General features: G+C 39.1%; 1 protein-coding gene across 3 annotated transcripts in view; it reads right to left on the bottom strand.

Moving 5' to 3' along the window:
* CDH6 (cadherin 6) overlaps positions 1–19,390 on the bottom strand; it is a 97,977-nt gene that overhangs the window by 44,878 nt on the left and 33,709 nt on the right. For all 3 annotated transcript variants that reach the window (XM_068197408.1, XM_068197418.1, XM_068197422.1), the window contains exon 2: positions 1,080–1,435. In XM_068197408.1, the coding sequence (XP_068053509.1) occupies positions 1,080–1,307 (228 nt within the window). In that variant the 5' untranslated portion in view covers positions 1,308–1,435. The remainder of the gene's footprint in view (positions 1–1,079; positions 1,436–19,390) is intronic.

The following is a 19,390-nucleotide window of genomic DNA, read 5'->3' as shown; positions in this document are numbered from 1 at the left end:
GAATGTTGCATCCAACTTTGATTGACAACTGACTGGCAGGCAAGAAAAGCAGCCACCATCTCTCATGGGAATGCTCAGAATCTTGCAGAGGGAGATAAAATGTCAAACCATTGTGATCTGCAGCCTTTGCTAAGAGGCTTGAGAGATCAAACTAGATCAGATACAACCCCATTTTAGTTTGGAAAACCAAGCTGTATTGTTTCTGCTTTGAATGTCATCATCAGTATCATAATTTCTGCATTCTGCAAGATATATTCCTATCGACTGAGGCACCTTGGGCAGTATAGACTTTCTTTAGGCTCTTAACACAGGTGCATTAGCTCTACAGCTCACATGAAGTCTGTTACCTACATGGGGGTCTGCTGCTCAGGGAGGCGGATGTTCTCAGACTTAAGCTGTGACTTTTCTTTTTAAAATTGTTTTTTGACCCTTTCCCAACTGACAGCATGCTTTGAGACTAGAGTTTTTCATCTGCCTGTTGCTTCTTAGTGTATATGCATAGTGTGCTTCAACCATGCTTTATAGTAGCATTGCTGGTGGTGTGAAGGTCATATCACACAGTCCTCAGTGGCACCACTAAACCTCATCAGAAAATGGCTGCAGCATTGTTGTGTGCAGTGGGTAGCAAAAAGGGAAACAATTACCTTTTGCTAGGTAGAGAGAATCCTCACCAAAAACGTAGGTACTGTGAATCCTAACTTAGATCTAAACCTCTCCTGGTTTATATAGTTTGACTGCAGCAAAATCAGTGAGCATGAGAGAAGACACATATCCCAGTTTAAAGCTAAAACTCTAGCCTATAATTAAGCTGCATTATTTCCAGACACAAAATAAAATGCAAAATCTTTAACAGAATTGCCAGTGATTTGCCATGGGACTTCCTGGTTAAATGAAGACTTGTTAATTACATTCTGAAGCTGAAGCGCACTAACCTTTCCACTGAATTACTCCTCAGCAGAAGCTGGGCACACAGGAACACAAACTAAAAGTTGTAGCAGGCATTTTTCTTCCCTACTTGCTACTGCTGGCTTTCCAGTGCTACTAAAATCAAAACATAGATGTATACTAAAGAAACTTACCTTGCCGACATATTGGTAGTCAGTTCCTGTGTATTCCTCCAATAAAAAGAACTGATTCCACATCCAGCTCCTTTTGGAACGATGGAGGTCTTGCCTGCTGTTTCCAGACAACACTAAAACCTTTTCCTTTTCTGGAAAGCCACTAGTCCTTTTGGATAACGGAGTTAAGAAACTTTGGTGGGGCTGACCAGCCCAAAACAGCAGCCAGAAGCAATGGTAAGTTCTCATCACGGCTACACAAGAAGGTCTAAATAATGATTTTTTGTCTTGTCCTCAAATTAACCTACTTTACTGCACTAAATCCAATCTCATGTTGTCTTCCTTCTTTAAATAGTCTTTGCAGTCTCAAAGGATCTCTGGAAAATAAAAAGAACAACTGTTTTAGCATTTCCAAAGGTACTTAACTGTCATAACTGCAGCGATAAGTCCACAAAGTAAATGACTAATAATGATTGTTGAAAACCTGGGCTATTTCTGATTCAAAATGTTGCAAATGGTCCTTCAAATTATCTCAATGAATCCAGATCAAGTATGGGGAAGGAGTCATGATGTTTGGATTTAGGGTGTGTGTGGGTCCCCTTTAACCCCATTTGCTTCCCTTCATTGATAAAGGCAAGACAGATATTTCTCTTTTTACCCCCTGAACTTTGGGATGTAACTGATTACTTTCTGATTGGGGATATTGATGAGATTACCATATTACATTAGAGAAGTGCTAGAAAAACTGCACACCGTCTTCCCAGGAGACATTCTGTTGCTATAGTTATGGACTGAAAAGACTGGACTTAACTCCAGGATTTTTCCCTCACATTTAAGGAGTTTTGGCTTTGACTCCATTTAGAAAGGAGTCAACCCGGCTTAACAGGTTAGTGAAATAAATGTGTGTATTTATCAATACCTCACACATAATAGACCTCCTTGTTATTGCATAGGAAATTAAGTGGACACTTTGGTTTTCTCATTATCTACTGCCAGAGTTTTGAATCTTTAAATACATAGTTATGTATGTAAATGCTTTCACTAATAACTTCTAAAATAGAAAACAAACTGCAACTAGTTCATTGCTACCTGTGGGTTTTTGCTAGCTACTCATTCCTATTATTAATAATATTAAATATCGGTGCACCTACAAAATAATTGTGAAAATTATCTCTATCTCTGAATATGACATACTGTTCAACACGCAAAAACCTACAGATACAGTACTCCAGAGTACTGTGGACAGCTCTTCTGTTTTTAAAAAAGCTGAAAGCTACTATTCAAAAGGAAGAAAATATATGATGTGTCTCAGGTAACCAGTCATACAAAATGCCTAATGAACAGCTTTGGAGCATTTTAGAATGTGAAGAAATCAGAATTAGTTGATAGAAACATTCCACAACATATATTTTTGTTGTAAACACTTTATTGAATTTTTAGCTCAAACAGATCTATAACCTTAGAGAAGGATAATTTGATTAATTTTCATTTTCTTTCTCACTGATGCTCTTTGGAAAAAAAGTTTAGTGGTTTTGATTTTTTTTTTCAGTATTCTGACAAAAAACCAATAAATCATTCTGAACCAGCTCAAAATTCAATACAGCATCTCTCAGTATTTGTAAATGAAGACTGTGGAATGACAATCTGACTATATGAAACTGAAAATAAAATTTTTGTTTGTTTCATTGTGTTTCATGAAACACTACTTGGATCATATTCTACATCAAAGACCATTTTTTTCTCCTATAATATGTTTTTTGTCTATTTAAAGGTGTACATTAGACAGAACTTAGCCTTTGAGCTATGCTGTAGGAGTTACAGCACCTGCAATGCCTCAGGTGAGCTACCCTTCTGGCTGTCATTTTCTTGGCAATAGATGGTATAAAATAACCTCAAGGCTCTTAGAGTTCCTGTTAGTAAATAATTTTCTATAAAGAAATACCACTTAGATTTTATATGAATAGTAGGTAATGGAACAGGACTGTTCAAACAATATTATTTTACTGTTTCAAAAGGTAAAATACTCTTAACAGGTAACTTCCATGTGAGAAGGAGTAAGATTTTACCATTAAGAGGAAGAATGTAAATAGTACAATTACTTCTGACACAGCGTAATTTCTTCTGGAGAAGAGGGAAGGGTTGCAATTAGCTTTCTTATTAGCTAGGGAAAGACAGCTCTGTCCTGCAGGTCATGGGAGCTGTGTCCACACACAGCTTTGAGAGTTTGTGAGAAAGACACAGACCCCTGGGTGTATTCACACATACACGTAACCATGGACACAGAACAGCAAGAACAGAGCTGCGTTCACAACAAGACTTTTCCAGAGGAGAAACAGGAAAAGCTGGCATGACTAAGCTTTACAATATGTTCAACAATTGCTTTCAGTGTAACTGATGGAGCAGTGGATAACTAAAGTGCAGGTTGTTAGAGCAGGACACAGGCAGCAGATTCAGCAGATTCAGACATCAGGATAGGGAGACCTGAGGTGGCTTTAACCCTCTCATTGTCTACAGTCTCTTTTCTCCTCCTTCTCTACCCTTCTGACCTGTGTAAGGTCTTGTCCTTTATGGCTCTGCCAACATCAATTATTACCCTGGCTCTCATTGGACTGTATTCAAGTGGACATCTTCCTTCATGTGATATGGAAGAGGAAATTGCGTCTCACACAACATTTTTTGACTTCCATTTTCTTGCTAGCTTGCTGTGGGGGGACATTGGGACCTGCCCAGGTGAGTTAAGTACATCCCCAAGCAGGGGCAGACCAGATCCTGCCATGTATCAGGATGGACGTATCAGGATGATCTGTGTTTGGAAGGCAGACATGGAAAGATGGATTAGAGAGTGGTTCTGGCTGTGCAAATGTGTCTTCCCTTGCTGGGGAGGCAGGGTCTGAGGTAGGGAGTGCAGCAGATGAGCAAACCTACTACTTTGCTATTAGGGAGGTCTGCATGGATTTTTGAGGCATAAGGAAGTGAAAATCATCACCTGACAGGCTCCTCTAGTGCCCATACCACCAACTCTATGGCCAGATCCTGTGGTGAGGCTCCATACCTCTGCTCCTGCACATAACATTTCCTGAGAAGTGCTGCCTGGACCAACACTACCTAGATGAGATTTGTGCCAGCCTTTTAAAGGATCAGTCCTTCAAACACCAATTGCCAGGAAACAATTATTCCTGTGGGGGAATTTTCTGCACTTGAACTCAGCTATATTTCACAGCTCTGATGTCACAGGAAAGGTTTTATAGTGGCTCATGCTGAATTATAGCTTACAAGAATGATATCATAGCTGTGAAATACAGCCCTTTACTCTTCCCTGCAGAGATGTGTCCAAAATGCTGAAATAAGGGCATGATCCTGTAATGCCCTTCTTGACTGCAGAGCCTTCATGATGCAGCAGAGCAGCTAAGCCCCAGCAGCTTCCCTGTGAGTGGCAAGAGAGGCGACACACCTGTACAGACCCTGGCTTAAGCATGCGAATGGGGTAAGTACCAACTGAATCCAGGATGTCTCTGCCCTATGGGTGCTGATTACTCTTTTAAGGGTCATACTGATAAATTTAGTAGAGTAAATAAAAAGGACAGAGCACTACACTCTGAGCTGAGCCTTTAGTAGAGTGAGCCCTTGTGGCTCTTAAATGCCATTTTGTGCTCCAGTCCCAGTGTCTCATGCTCCAGAGAGGTCTCTGCAATGGAGTTTTTCTTGGGCAATCTCTCTTTATTCTGGAAACAAGTCATTCACTGGGGAGATTTTATTTTCTTTAAGTGTAGATCTGCAAATATAACTGATGGGACCCGGAGATGGGGGCTAAAATTCTTTTTCTTCACGTTGCACAAAGTCAGGTAAAAAGAGGCACTTCAAACATGGCATTTCTCTCAACCATCATGGCTGGGGAACTTGTTGTGTAATCAACTGTAAAGAGTGAAAAACAATTTTAGGGTAAAACAACCTCAGACAACTGGCTTAGCTCTGCCAACTCAAACATATAGCAAATCTGGGCTTTTTACTAGAAAAGGAGGAATGTGCACATCCAAGCTTAAAACAACTCCCAGTCTAACTTTAGCTGTGGTCACAGTTAAGATAAAAGCAATGTCACTTGCAGCCATAGAACTTTCTTCAGTGTGATAAGATACAGATCTGAAGTTTATGTTCATGGCTCTTTGAAAGATTTAAACCTCAGACTATTGCTTAACCACTATAAATATCAATTTCAAAATTATTTCCCCCAGGTGATAGTAGTCATAGTCAGCCTTTCTACTCACCCTCTCCAACACTTCATTAATGTAATGTCTTAATGTGAGAACTCAGTGCAAATTTACATCCTCCCAGAGCAATATCCAAGTATTTCAACTATAAATCAAGAAGAAAATGCATCCATTGGAGTTACTCCTATGAATCAGGAAGCCCTGCCTTGGAGAGCCTTTCTGGCATCAGGTACAGATTCCTGACATGAGGAGCCCCAAAGAGGTTCCACCTTTGCTCCTGCTCAGCTCTGTGGATTGTAATGGTCTTCCCAGCTGGTTGTTAAATAAACCAGACCGGCAAAGAGCCTTCCCATGAGAGGCATCAGCAAGGAGAGGGAAAACAGCTTTTTCTCATTCCTTTCTGTCCAACTCCATAGTAGTTACTCCATCAGCAGATTCTCAGAGGAATATTCTTTATAAACTGCATACACTTTTATAAAGCGGACTAGAGTCTGGACTTTAGGAAAATTTCTTTTCTGAACCCATGCATTCAATTATGCTTCTGTATGAATTTATACATCCTGGATGTTATGGGCTGCTGATAATTAGATTTTAAATAGCTTCTAAATAGGCTAGCAACCACTGGCATCTCTAAAGTTTTTGATACAACCTTTATTCAAACAGAAGGGACAGTTTAATAGATCCTTTATTCCCTGGTCATTGAAGTACAGTTTCATTGTCTGAGCACTGCATACAAAGCTTCACAGGTTTGGATTAAGGTCCATCGGTACACTGGAATGAACATTAACTGCGTTCTGAAGAACTTATAGTGGCCTGCTGTTCTCGCACAGAAACTGGATGAGCAGGTGAAAGTTAATATTCACTTTGGCATCGCATATAGGAAAATGAGCATGGGAAATGTTTTAGGGCTTGAGGCATGTTTATTTATTTATTTATTATTTATTTCAGTGACACAACAAATTGCCTCTATCCTTATAGAGTTTGCTTAAGTTCTTGGAGAAAGATGCACAAAGACAGAGAATAGACCCTACTCTCTCACTCTAGCATTTTATACTATGAATGCACAAGTATATGTACCTTTACTGTCCCCCAAATCAGGTCTAATTTAGAGTTGTTCATAGAAAGATACAAACTACTCCCTAGCTTCATCATCATATGAAGTGTTTACCAGCAGTATCTTTGGAAGAAAAGAAGGGTTCTACCCTGAAAGCTCTAATTTATATTTAATTTTGTAGATGATGTGGGAACACAATCAAAATATTCTGACATCATTTTCTAGATGCTTACCCCATCAGCACCAATTAAGTCTATTAGGTTAACTGAGCCTGCTTAAATCCCAAACAATTCTACAGAGCCAACTGGCAGTGACAGTACCCAGACTGCAGGCTCTGGATTCACAGTTTTCCTATACAGGAGAGTCACTTCCTAGTCACCCAGTGAGACCCTGCAGTGAGAGAAACTCTCTGTACTCATGTAGTCTTGCTGGAAGGACTCTCCCCTGGCTCAAACATCACGTGCAAGTGTTAAATCTGTCAGGTCTGCGACAGGGGAAGATATCAACAACTCGCTGCCAAAGTCTGAGGAACCAAAGGTGAGGAAAGCATTGATGGGGGAGGGAAAAATGGCTAAATAGTGACTTCTGCATTTACTGTGTCAGATGTGAGAGTCTGGGGTACAGAATGAGGCATTCTAGGTAAGGATCTGGTGATCTGGTGCTTGCTTATTGCAAAGCCAAAGGAGAAATGTCCAAGTCCCTAGGAGAATTTGAATGAGTCAGAGAAAGGAGAAATGTCCAAGTCCCTAGGAGAATTTGAATGAGTCAGAGAAGCCAGGACCCTAGGGTGTCCTTGGGGCCATCCTATCTAATGTGAAGAATATGATTCTGCTAGCCTGGAGGCAGACTGCAAGGAAATTATTAAGTCTTTAAGGAAAATCTGCAAAAAAATTACTTTCTTACCATCGAGGGGGAAAGGTTAAAGTGACATTAGCTGCTCAGAGAAAAAAAAAGTATTCCAGTTAACTTCAAAAAATATATACTTCCAAATTTATCATATTCACTTCTTTTCAGTATAATATTAATATATTTTAATAAATCATATTAATACATTTTCATATATAGCAAAGAATTTCTTGCTGAGTATTTTCAGTAATAGCTAAGTTTCATGTGCTCAGAAGCTTTAACACTGCAGACTTGTCTATAATTGACTTGGACTTAAAACGCCATTGTTAAGTTTGAGCTTACTTTACAATTATGTCTCTCTTATGACCATTTAAATCTGAAAGTCTTCATCTAATAATTTTCTCAAGTGTGTATAAGCTTTTACAGCACTGAAACCCAAATGCTTTTTTTCTTTATTGTCCACAAGGCTTGCCTTTGTAAATATCAGTCATAAATGGAACAAAATGTCACTTTTCCAGTGTAAAGATAGCTGATGAAATTTTAATCTTCTGATAACTTTTTTTTTATATCTTTGTTATATAAACCCATATACTCTAGTGATCATTCCTGTAAATACACCACTAAAATAACAAAACAGAACGGAACCAGGAGAGAATTCAAACTGAAAGATTTGTGGGTTTAAACTAGAGGTACTTTATGAAGACATCAAGTACACAATGTAATTGCAGCCAGCAGCCGTTGATTATAATGTCTTTCAAAGTCATTTTTTTATTCAGTTCGCTCAGCAGGAAAAAGGTGCAGAACTATAAAAATAACTAAATGCAGTAGAAGTACTAAGATAACTACTACCTCCATCCTGCACTGGGAACTATTAACATGGTTGTTTTGTACAATACAACTGATTTAATCCTAGTAGACTTAGTGAGAGCACCAGGCCTCAGAAAAGCACACTCTGACAAAAGAGGGGAAGTGAGAAGTGTATCTCCTTCTTAAGTTCATGAATGGCCATAGCAAAAGATGAATGTATCAATTTATTCAATAGCTGTTGTGTGAACTGATGATGGTATTTGTTCTCAGATATTTTGATTTTTTTTTTCTCACCTGGCATTTGAAAAGATCTTTAGTGTCATCTTGTTGCAGAGATGCCCACTCAGTCTCTGTAGTTAGCCACACTGGGAGCGTATCTTTTGTCCACTGTTCAAAAACAGTCTCAACATACAAGACAGAAGAACGGCACAGAAAAGGAAATCTTGTTTTCATTGTATAGCTACATTAAGTGACATTTCTGTGGTTATTCAAGAATATCTGTGGTAGGGCTGGAACCTGGACATAGATTCTTGAGGCTTACAGCAGTATTATAATCACCAGGACATTATTTTTCCTTTTTGATGGAAGTTCAAGTCATGCTACCTGTGCTTTAAGCACCACGAGCAGCTTTGCTGCACAATGCTGAACATTACTGTGAGCTGAAGGGTGTATGGACACTGTAGCTGGAGCACCTGGAAAAGGATCTGGCATTCCCTGGGTGTGAAAGCAAGAGCAGCAACCTTATGTAGGTAACACAGGCTGGTCACCTCTGCAAGGAGCGATACGGGAGAGGAAGGACAGACACAGTCCTAGCTGAGCCTGTCCTCTTTGTGAGTTACCTCTGGGTGGCACTAACACAGAGCAGGAGATGGTCTTGCAAAAGGCTTCCAGCTTCTTCTGCCTTTTGCAGGTGATGTGGGGACAGACCTCCACGACATTTCAATGTCCCCCTGCTAATGCTGTATTCTAATCTAAACCAGGTTTCAGGTATGTGACTATAAGATAGTACAGACTAATACTGTAAATTATATTAAGCTGTTCCTTGATAGAAGACTAAAACAGCCAAGCAATCAACTACGTTCAGCAGAAGAACAAATCAACAGTGCTCCTACCGCTATGCATATTTGATATGCATATTTTTTATTCCTGATGAATACCTTAATGGCAGAGAGGAGCAGATGTACATGGAATTACAGCCAGTTTCCAGCAGTATCCAAAGCAACCCTGAAGCCATGAAAATGCTGTAGGAAAATCTTATTTCTTGCTGCAGTTCTTGATATAAGTCTGCAGTGTTGTCATCCTGTGCAAGTTACTGTTTTTCTCAGACATGCAACAAGCTACTATCAAATTATAAGGTTGTGGTTTTCCCTAACCCTGAAAAGGAGCCTAGCTTTCCTATCCAGATAATAGAAAGACTCTCAGGCAACCATCAAGTGCCTAATTGAAAGTTCTTTGTCCCCCACTGAAAAAGCTACATGGTTTGAATACCTGTTGTTGTATTTCTGTTTAGATATTGGAGTTTGGAAGTCTCCTACACATACTCTTAGAAGTGATCAGTGACATTTTAGGATTTCATTGTAATAAAAAATAGAGGTATTTTAAACAAGACTCCAGTCTGAGAAAGGTATGAGATGTCACCACTCAAAAATATTTGGTAAGGAAACTATTAAAAATCTTTGGACACATTAAAGAAAAACCTGGTCAGCTTCGCCCTTAAAACTGTTTCTCTTCCTTTAGGGGAGATACCCTGTTTTGCTTTATTCCACGCACAGTCAGGCTACCATTTATTAGCTATCTACTCTCATGCCATCTGAGGAAAATTAGCCACAAACTCCCATAAATAAGACAGAACCACAGGCAACAGATCCTTTCTGTGCTGATCAGCAATTACTCAAAGCCAAAGTGTCAGCGATACTCTCCAAACACAGGAGAAAAATCTGGGCTTGCAGATGCTTTAGTGGCATTGCAGTTCTCCCTGAAGTATCGTAGTGTGATAATGAAGGCAGAGGCTATACTGCCACACGCATAGCCAGGAATAAAAGAAAGAAGGAGGTATGGTGTCTTTTTCAATAGGCACAGGCATATCTTCTCATCAAAGACCGACTATTTCTGACAGCAGCAATTAGGCAGTTCAATAACAGGCACAAGTAAAAGAAAATTCTTTGACAGGGGTGTTTTGAGCAGAGTGTATATTGTTGTGAAATATGATATTAATTGCTAAAATCCTGATTTATTCCCTTCAGAAGAAACCCAGATACTCTAACAACAGAATCATTTTAGCAAGTAGGGCAAACAGGTAAGCAAAGTTCTCATAATTTTAATTTAGGCATTTTAGAACTTATGCACTTTTCCTATGCACAAAGGAGATTACTCTTTTATATTTTTTATTTACAACTGTCTGTAACTTCACATTTCTAGGATAGCCACAATGCCACATAGGATGGCTGCTGTCCCTTTTACTTATTATTTTTTTCTTTTAGTGACCCTAATCTTTTCTGCCTACGTTTCACTGTTCCCTGCTACAGGGAACACTACCCCTGCTCCCAGTGTGCCCCATTTCATCTGTGGTACAGCAAAGCAGTTGTCTTTCTTAAGCAGTTTTCTATTCACCAGCTGCTGCTTGCATCTTCCTCTCTGCTAGAGGCTCAGTGCTCAGTTCATTCTTCCTGACGTCTTGAGAGAAACATATGCTAATTTCCCACTCTGAAGTTAGGTGAAAACAAACGAGGTGGGACATGAGGTACTGGAACCTGGGCATGATAGAAATAGCTAAACTTTGACTTTGCATTTGATTGTCAGGAGCTTTCTTATCTCTCATAGACTTCCATGGCCATTTACCAATGTGAAATGGGTGCAGAGTGCTACCAAATCAGAAATGCCTGCAATGCTCAGCTCATTGTGGGCAAGCAAACTCCATTTGTGCAAATATGCTCCAATGGGAGAAGTCAACTAGAAAATGCAGAGATGCCCATTAAGACTGATTTCATTATGAATGTGCTATTAAAAGAACTGTAGATTAGGAAGTCATGCCTCTTTTTTGATGAAAAGGTCTGTTATTTCTTTGATCATGATAGTAACTGGCTACACTAAAACACTATAGATTATCTAAAAGCTTCCTAGTGTTACCCTTATTAATTACACAGCTTAAGAAGCTGTAGCAAAAGAAAGGAGAGCTAATGAAGATCTCTTCTTCAGAAGGTCTCCCTTCTTATATCTTTTGATCCTACTTGTGATCTTGTTAAGGATCTAGAAGATCTTTTCAAGCAGGGCTAGATTGGATGGCAGAGGGTGTCGATACCCACAATAGCCCAGGAGGACTAGCAGGAGGAAGCAGCTGCAGCAGCGAAGGGGACTAACCATTTCTGAGTGACTTCAGAGTTATCAGGACTGAATAATGAATATTAAAATGGGAATAAAGCATGGTTGTGGTTCATTCAGGGTGAATAAATACCATGCTATGCTGGCAGGGATGTTCTAGCAATTTGACAAGTACCACATTCTGTTTCTAGAAGGATGATATTTATTCATTGTTCAAGTGCATGGCAGAAGCAGCTACACTCAACCTGTGACTTCAGGTGAGGCAATAAACTTTACCACTTCAGTGTATATTTCCAGCCATGATGACTCATTATTTAACTGAGGTTTTGTGAACAGTAAGTGATGTTTCTGAAACTCTTGAAGTTTCTTGAATAGGAAACAGGCATACTTGCTTTTCAAATCACTAATATGAGAGGTGGCTTTCTTCTTTGAGAAGAGCCTTTTAATACATTTTTGCTAGTAATTTTATGTTTCTCAGAATATGAAAATGTATAAAAGAATAATGTTACTTGTGACTGAATAGCTTCTGAAGTATTTAATAATGCCACTTACATCAATATTTCTTTGAAAAACCTTAATGAGTTGCTTAATTAGAAATACTGAGGAAATCTGAATGGCAGAATTTTTTTTTTCTCTTGGTTCATACAGCTCTACATACATACATACATTGTGAAAAGCAAATACTATACAGGTGGCTAACCCCTTTACTTGTTTTGTTACAGCATACTTCTCTGGTGAGGAGCTTTCTCTGGGCATTGAAACCAATAAAATGTATGTGATCAAATCCCTGTTAAAATGTTTCTTCTTAGGAATGGAAAAAAAAAAAAAGAACATCAGGAAAGACTGCAATCTGACTTAGAACAATTGGTTTTTCTGGTATCACTAAATTCTTTGCAATTATATGTGGAATCTCTTTGGGATATAAAGAGTTTGGTTTTTTTGCAAGTGGAGTCTATAATGGAATTACTGAAATCTTCCCCTTGTGTAATGGAGACTTGAATATGGTGCTTTATTTTTAAAATCTGTTCCAGACAGACTCTTTTCTATTGCTTTCCATGTAAGGGAACTGGAGCCATCCTGCAACTCTTAACTATATTGTTAATGCTAAATAACTAAGTGATCATCATATGCAGCAAACTGGGGATTAGAAGCTTATGGGACAACTCTGCTTTTATGTTTTACACAAATGAAGAAGCTAATCCTAAAAATACAGAACATATGATTCAAGTGGTTGTTCTCAGTCCAGCATTCAGTAGAACATTGGTCTGTGCAAGCCAATGAAGACAGCAAAATTGGCCTTTGCTCACTGGAGTTTTTGGTTTTGATTCTGAATTAATTCCATGGAGTTGCCAAGGTTGATAGCCAAGATCAAAACCACTGGAGAAGTAGTCTGGGAGGAGCAGAATGAAAAGAAATAATTTCTGTATAATTTTAGCTTTTATGCTTATAAACAGATGTCCCTGTTTAAAAAAACACCCGGGGAGATACTAATTTGGACAAGAGAGACTGACTTTTGTTTCAGAAAATCCTTTTCATAAGGCATTCCCCTGATCAGTTAATGCTCAAGAAAATGAGTTCCAGTAAGAAAAGAAACGTGACTACCTGAGGTGCCAGTATAATCTCTGATGCTTTCCTTCATATCAGAGAGGGGTAAATCATCTATTCTTCCATTAATGGAAAGACTTCATGTGTTTTAAGTATTTTCTTGAGCCAAATCTAAACTTCTCTGACATTCTTACAGAAAGCAGTGAACAGGAACAATCAGCCTCAGACTTGTTGAAACTGTTAAGAATTTTGTGTCAGTAGAGCCAGCAAGTCACTCCTAATTTTTAAAAAATGTTTCTTCGTTCTACAATTGCTTCTTTGAATTTTTGTTACTGGCAAAATTTCTGTAAGCCTGGTTTTTATGACAGGAGCTTAAATGACTGGAACTTAAATACAACTTGAAGTGACCAAATGTTTGCTGACTATATCCAGTGAAATCCATGCTTTTGCAACAAAGAATTCAATTCATTAAAACTCAAACATTTCAAAAAATTGGACTTATTTGCACTCATAACATGTTCCACCTCAGTATCTTAAATATTACACGCACTTTTAGTGCATTTTGACTGTCATTAGTTTGGGCTGCTTCCTTCTGGAGAGGTAAAAGTCTTCTTCCTGTCAAGGTCACTTAGCTTTGATCCTAAGGTCCTCCCAGTTTCTGCTTTCTTGTTTCCTTCTCACCTCTAGTTATGGGCAAACTGATGTAAGCCGAAAATTGTCAAATTGTCCTACAAACATGAATGTTTATTCACCTAAGGCACCCACATAGTCTATATTACCAAGGAGTTTGATAACTTAATAATCTTTGCTGTATTTATCCTCAGTGTAGTTCTGTGATAATTGTAAAGCTAACACTTCTGAACATAGAAAGTCATTGTAAAGACCAGACCTTCAAAAGCACTAAAAAACCTAACTCCGTACTGCAATCAAGTCAATGGCATTAAAGCCTCTTATACCCTAACATTTTAGATCTAATGCAGAAACAGAAGACTATATGGACACCAAAAAAATCTGAGAAATTATTATAAACTGAACATGGATATACTCATAAATACATACATGTTTCTTTTTCATTACTCTGTAAGATTTAATGTTTTTCTACATAAGTCTTGACAACTTTGCTTTTAATGATCTCTTCTTAAAGAAGCTGTAAGACATTTACAGTTTTATGATGTTTCTTGCCTGCTGGATTGAAGACAAGTTTAAAAACAAAATTAAGGTTACACCAGCAGTTTATTACCTCTATCTACACATTATCTAATGAATTGTCTTGTGACAAAATGTTGTTTCTTCAGTTGCATAAAAAATCCATGATTTTTCTGTTTTAAACCAGAAATTAGATTCTTTCTCCTATTTAAAACCCTCCCAGCTTAGCCACCACATGGGTGTTGGGTACATACAGGTAATGTGAGGGGAATTCTTCCCCAGAATTATCTGCCTTTTCTCCCTTCTCATGATCACTAATCAATACCTCTTTCTTCTGATTTACTGTAAGCTGTTTTAGCTTTTAGGTGCTAATATGACTGTTTTCCAAGTATGGGCACTTGTAAAGCAGTAGGGATTACCCAAGATTCAGCCTGTCTTTGGAAAAACAAGATTCAATCTACTTCAGTCTAAGATTTATGGTTTTAGATGTTCATTCCCTTCTGCTTATCTATGCCTGAAGTTTGTCAGAAATGTGATACATTGTCACTTAGTACCATATTCTAAGTGTTGAGCTTACATGTGTATATATATATGTACTTAAATATATATACTTAAGCCTGTACCTGTGTGCTATACCCTACTACCTAAACTGGTAATGGCTATTGTAATCCTACTATTATCAGTAGGAAAAGAACTTTAATTTCAGTGCTGACTAACTCAAGTGATTCCTTGATGTTAGTATCCAGAACAGGACGGAGGTTTAAAACTGTAAGTCACTGTTCCTCAAAATGGAAGTCTGACTCTATCAGATGTGAACAGCTTGAATGAAAACCTCGGTGTTTGGGGGAATAACATGGAACACTTTGACTGAAGTTTATTTGGCTGTAGCTGGAAAGAAGAGTTTTACTGACATAAGCACTGATGTAATTGGCATGTACAAGACTGTATCAGCAGTGCCAGAGCAAGCACAGCTTTTATAGCCCTGCACCTCAGCAAATAAGATGTTACCATTGCTAACGAAAAATTGCAGATTTTGTTTTACCTTAACACAGGCCACTTCAGGTTTTGCCTGGTCCTGAGCTTACATTAGCTTGTTTTGGCTGAATCAGCAATTGCCCAACAGATGATGAATATCTAATTTATTTTTGGTGTTATCTTCACTCTGTAAAATTTCACGGTTTTACCCTAAAGAAATTATAGCATGCATGTTGTTCCAACACCTCTAAAGTGAGTAACTGGTAACTAAAGTTGGGCACCAACTAAAAAAGCGGTATTAACAGACTATGTAAAAAACTCAACCTGCCACATAACTAAAGATATTCCTCCCAGTGAAGATTTTAAGGTGCTAATTATTTGCTGTTTCTACTCATAAGAAAGGTGAGTGTGGTATAACAAAAGGAGGAAAATACAAGGAAGTTGGTGAGTAACAAATTGGGTTGTACTGTTAATGGGAATTAGCAATAATTAGTTAATAAGAACTACAAATATTAGCATCATTGTAGCTGGACTTGGAATAACTGATTAATTTTGATTTTACTGTTGAAAAAATAATTAGAATAACAATAAACTCTAATTGTCGGCTCTGCATAAAAGGTGGGTCCTCCTATGCCTGTAATGAGAATTTGACTGTAATACTCTTTGTCAGATAGGCATTTTTACGCAGCAGAAGTGTGGGAAAAGGGAAAATAATATGTAGCAGCAAGGAGAAAGAGGAGTGGCATCAAAAAGGCTTCCAGCTTGGCAGCGCTTCAGAGCTGGGACACAGCTGGTTATCCAGCTGTGATCCTGGGATGCAGCCAGACAAGGAAGACTCGGGGCACACCCCTCAGATGTACCTTTTCATACATTTATATTCATCTCATGCCAGCAGCACTCTGACATGCCGACCGTCAATGCAGCAGTTGGGTTCCAGCCCAGCAAGTGATTTGAGTGGGTGTCCCTCCCCTGTGCCATCCTCTCAGAGCAGCATTGAAGGAAGGGCACTGTGTATGTCACGAGGGCTGTGATTGCTCTCTTGGTCACAAGATAATTTTTGCTCTTGAAGCAGCCCCTATTCTCAGCAGTTTTGCAGCGCAGGGACAAGGCCCATGCCAAAACAGATAGTGTCAATTCATTAGTCAAGGCTGACTGAAATTCAGAGCCACATCTCAGAGGTGTAGCCCATATGGATGCCTGAGGGAAATGTGGATGAGGGTGACTTTAGGCAGCCTTGCTTTCTGCCATGCTCTGAAGCCTGAAGTGGCCTCTGACAAAGCCTAGGCAGTCCTGAAGAGTTCCATAGTCACCACACCAGCCTGGGTTTTGCAGTTTAGCCTTCACCTCACCAAATCCAAGATCCTCCTTGGACATGCACCCATGGCTGATAAAGTATGTGAGCAGAACTGCTGAAATTCAGTTCCTGTGCAATGAAGTCTGAGGGAATGTGTCCTTCCTGATGCTGTCTGGGGCTTCTAAAGTTCCTGTATCAGCTCCTTAAACAGACCCTCCGGTAAATACAAGGAATCTGGGAGTGATGGCCGGGTCCCTATTCATATCCAATTGCAGCAAAAGGTGTGACAGACAAGTTGGTTTCCTCGGTCATAAAAAAAAAAAAAAATAATGTGCCTCACTGCTCTTGAAAGCTAAACAGGGAAAGAGAGCCTTTCACTTCAGTGGAGTTGCAAACCCATTGAACTGACATGGTGGGGAGAGGGCCAAGATGCTGTTCCTGTGGGGACTCCCACTTAAAAGGCACTCAAGTCCTGAGTCCTGAATAAGCATATGAAACTAAGTGAGTTGTCTTCAAGGAAAAAATGGCAATGTCTGGCCTGCCTTGCCATTCCTTCTCAAATGGGGGAGTACAATATATCATTCCTTCTTAAACTCTGCATAATTTTTTATGCCTAACATTTGGATTTATTAATAGCACAACTTCCCTCCTCCATTCCCCCAAGATAAGAATTCAATCTTTTTTTTTTTTCCCAGAAGCTGCATTTTTATGCATACTTATGGGTAGGCAAGGTTTGCAGAAGGTGACTCCCTACAGAAAATGTGTGGCTTCTTAATGTCAATTTGTTTCTGCATTTGCTAGAGGACCCTGTAGTAATCTGGATGAATACTTGCTGTAAATTGATAACAAGGTATGATGTCCTAGAAAGTATATGCTAGCATAAAACATGAGGGAAAAAGAATCCTCATTCCATTTTAAATTAGCCAAGCTGTTACAAAATAGAGAGATTTCCCTTTGTGTTCTGAAGTAATTTATAAGGTGGGATTTTTTATTACAGCTGTTTAGTGAGTGAGATGGGAAAGAGACAGATAATGGATGAATGTGCTTTTTTTGATGTGGAGGGATGTAAGCACAGCTTGTGGTTGGGGATGAAAAGAAGATTAATTGTCAGCTGGTCTATTGTGCAAAATTTGACAGACTTCTATGTAGTGTAGTGTGGAATCTACACTTTTTATATGTCTTTTCCTTTCCTCAGATATATGTGAACATAATACTTGTAGTGCTAGGTGTAGCAGGAATTATACTAAAATGCAAAACTTCTGGAAGAAAATCAGAAGTAGAATGGGTCATTTTTTTGCTTCTGAACATTTCAGAGTCTGGGAGGGATGGGAGAGGAACAGCAGACAATTTTGGTTTAATCAAACAGAATTTCCTTCTGGGTTTAAAAGGGAATGAGTGCTTCCATTGCATCTCTTTCACCCACTCTGAGGGGACAGTACCCCACAAACACTCCAGGTATCTAACCCTATTCCTAATCTACTTGGCTGAATAAAATCAACCTTGTGGCTGTGGGTCAGTCCTCTTCTACCTTTTGCCTGCAGCTGCACTTGTTTAGTCATGATTAGCTTTTTACCTGAATTGCTTCTAATTGCACTTTAAGGCTGTTTTATCCTACTTTCTTTTCATCCTAATAGTAGAAAGGAAAAATCCATAAATTCTATTTTAGACAAGGAAAAAAGATCTGAACAAAATTTTAAACTGTTTTTTGTACTTACTGTTATTTATAGGCTTGATCTCCAACCCCATGCCCCAGCTCACCTCTGTTCCGAATCACATTAAGCCTTAATGTGAAAATCTTTAGGGTGAGATCATAACAAATAAATAGCTGTTTACCCATGAGTCCTTTCTACTGTTTCTCTTTTTTTTTGTGTGTGTGTTTGTGTGTGTGTAATAGTATCTCTGTGGTTTAATAGGATCAAAGTAATCTGAGTTTTGTATTCTCATAGCTGGTCACAGGCTATATGAACATATCTCAAATTCAGCCTTCTACCCAGGACATGTACTAGCTCTCAAGGAGGCATAAAGGAAACATCCCAATCCAATGACTGCTGCAGATGTGTTCAATAAAAGCAGAGCTGTAACTACACAAATTACCTTTGCTAAGCTGCAGGGTGCTGCAGAACTGCTGGAATGAGTTTCTCCCTGCCACACTTTTCATTCTCTCTGCTGGTTGCGAATGAATACAAATTAAGAAGAAATCCCCAAAAGAGGTTATAGGCCTATACAAATATCTTACAAGAGAATTGGACTGCTCATGCAGGTCATTTTTTACATTGCAGAAAGTTTTAGGAAGAAAGGGATGTCACCTTAGAAGCCTGAGTAGGGCAGGAATGCGAGATGATCAGACTAGCAATTTCATTGCAAGTCTTGCAGTAATTGTTATTTTAATTAAAGTCTCAGCTCTTGGAGACAGGTTAATGTTGGAGAAATTCCATTTTCTTTTAGGAAAGCATGTTTCTAGTCTGATGTTTGCCAAACAATATTTGGAAATATAACCTGTGTCCTAGCCTGCTAGCTGGTCTCAAATGCAATGAAAGCTAATCTGAATGTACAGTGTGTTTTCGTTGTTTGAGACAAAACAGCTCTTGAGTGGAAAGCCAAACTAATACACTCTGGGGCTTGGCCCCAGACTTTCAAATGGGGCATGGTTAATTCTGGATGTTTAAATTCAAGACCTGAATCGTGCAGAGATTGAGAACAGCAGACGGAAGTGGCTGTTGTGGGAAGGAGGATGTGGTAGGGGTACAAAATACTTGTTGTCACCAGGAGCAACAGAGCAGTCATAGCAAACTTGATCTGCTAGGTGTACATCCAGGACAGAGCAAAAGCACGCTTTCTGCCAGGGACTGAAACACAGTCAGAGAAAAATTGCTCTGTTGCCTTCTACTGCAGAATCCAGGTTCTTGCAGATACTGATTTACCCGATCTTTTGGCACCAAAATGCCAGTAAACAGTGCATTCAAAACTGTATTAAATGAACTAGGCCCTGGTTTCAGTCCATAGCCAAGCTGTATTCTACCCAGACCTCTATATCTGGCTGAGGCTTAGGCAAACTCTTTCATCCCTGGCACTCTCAGCTCTAAAGGGTTCTCAGAAACCCACCTGCTTCTCCTTCTCTCGTAGTGGCACAGGGAGGAACTGG

This window comes from Anomalospiza imberbis, chromosome 1, assembly GCF_031753505.1.
Source record: "Anomalospiza imberbis isolate Cuckoo-Finch-1a 21T00152 chromosome 1, ASM3175350v1, whole genome shotgun sequence".
Taxonomy (NCBI): domain Eukaryota; kingdom Metazoa; phylum Chordata; class Aves; order Passeriformes; family Viduidae; genus Anomalospiza; species Anomalospiza imberbis.
Note: the sequence above shows the minus strand (reverse complement) of the source record. Positions and strands in the feature narration are given on the sequence as shown.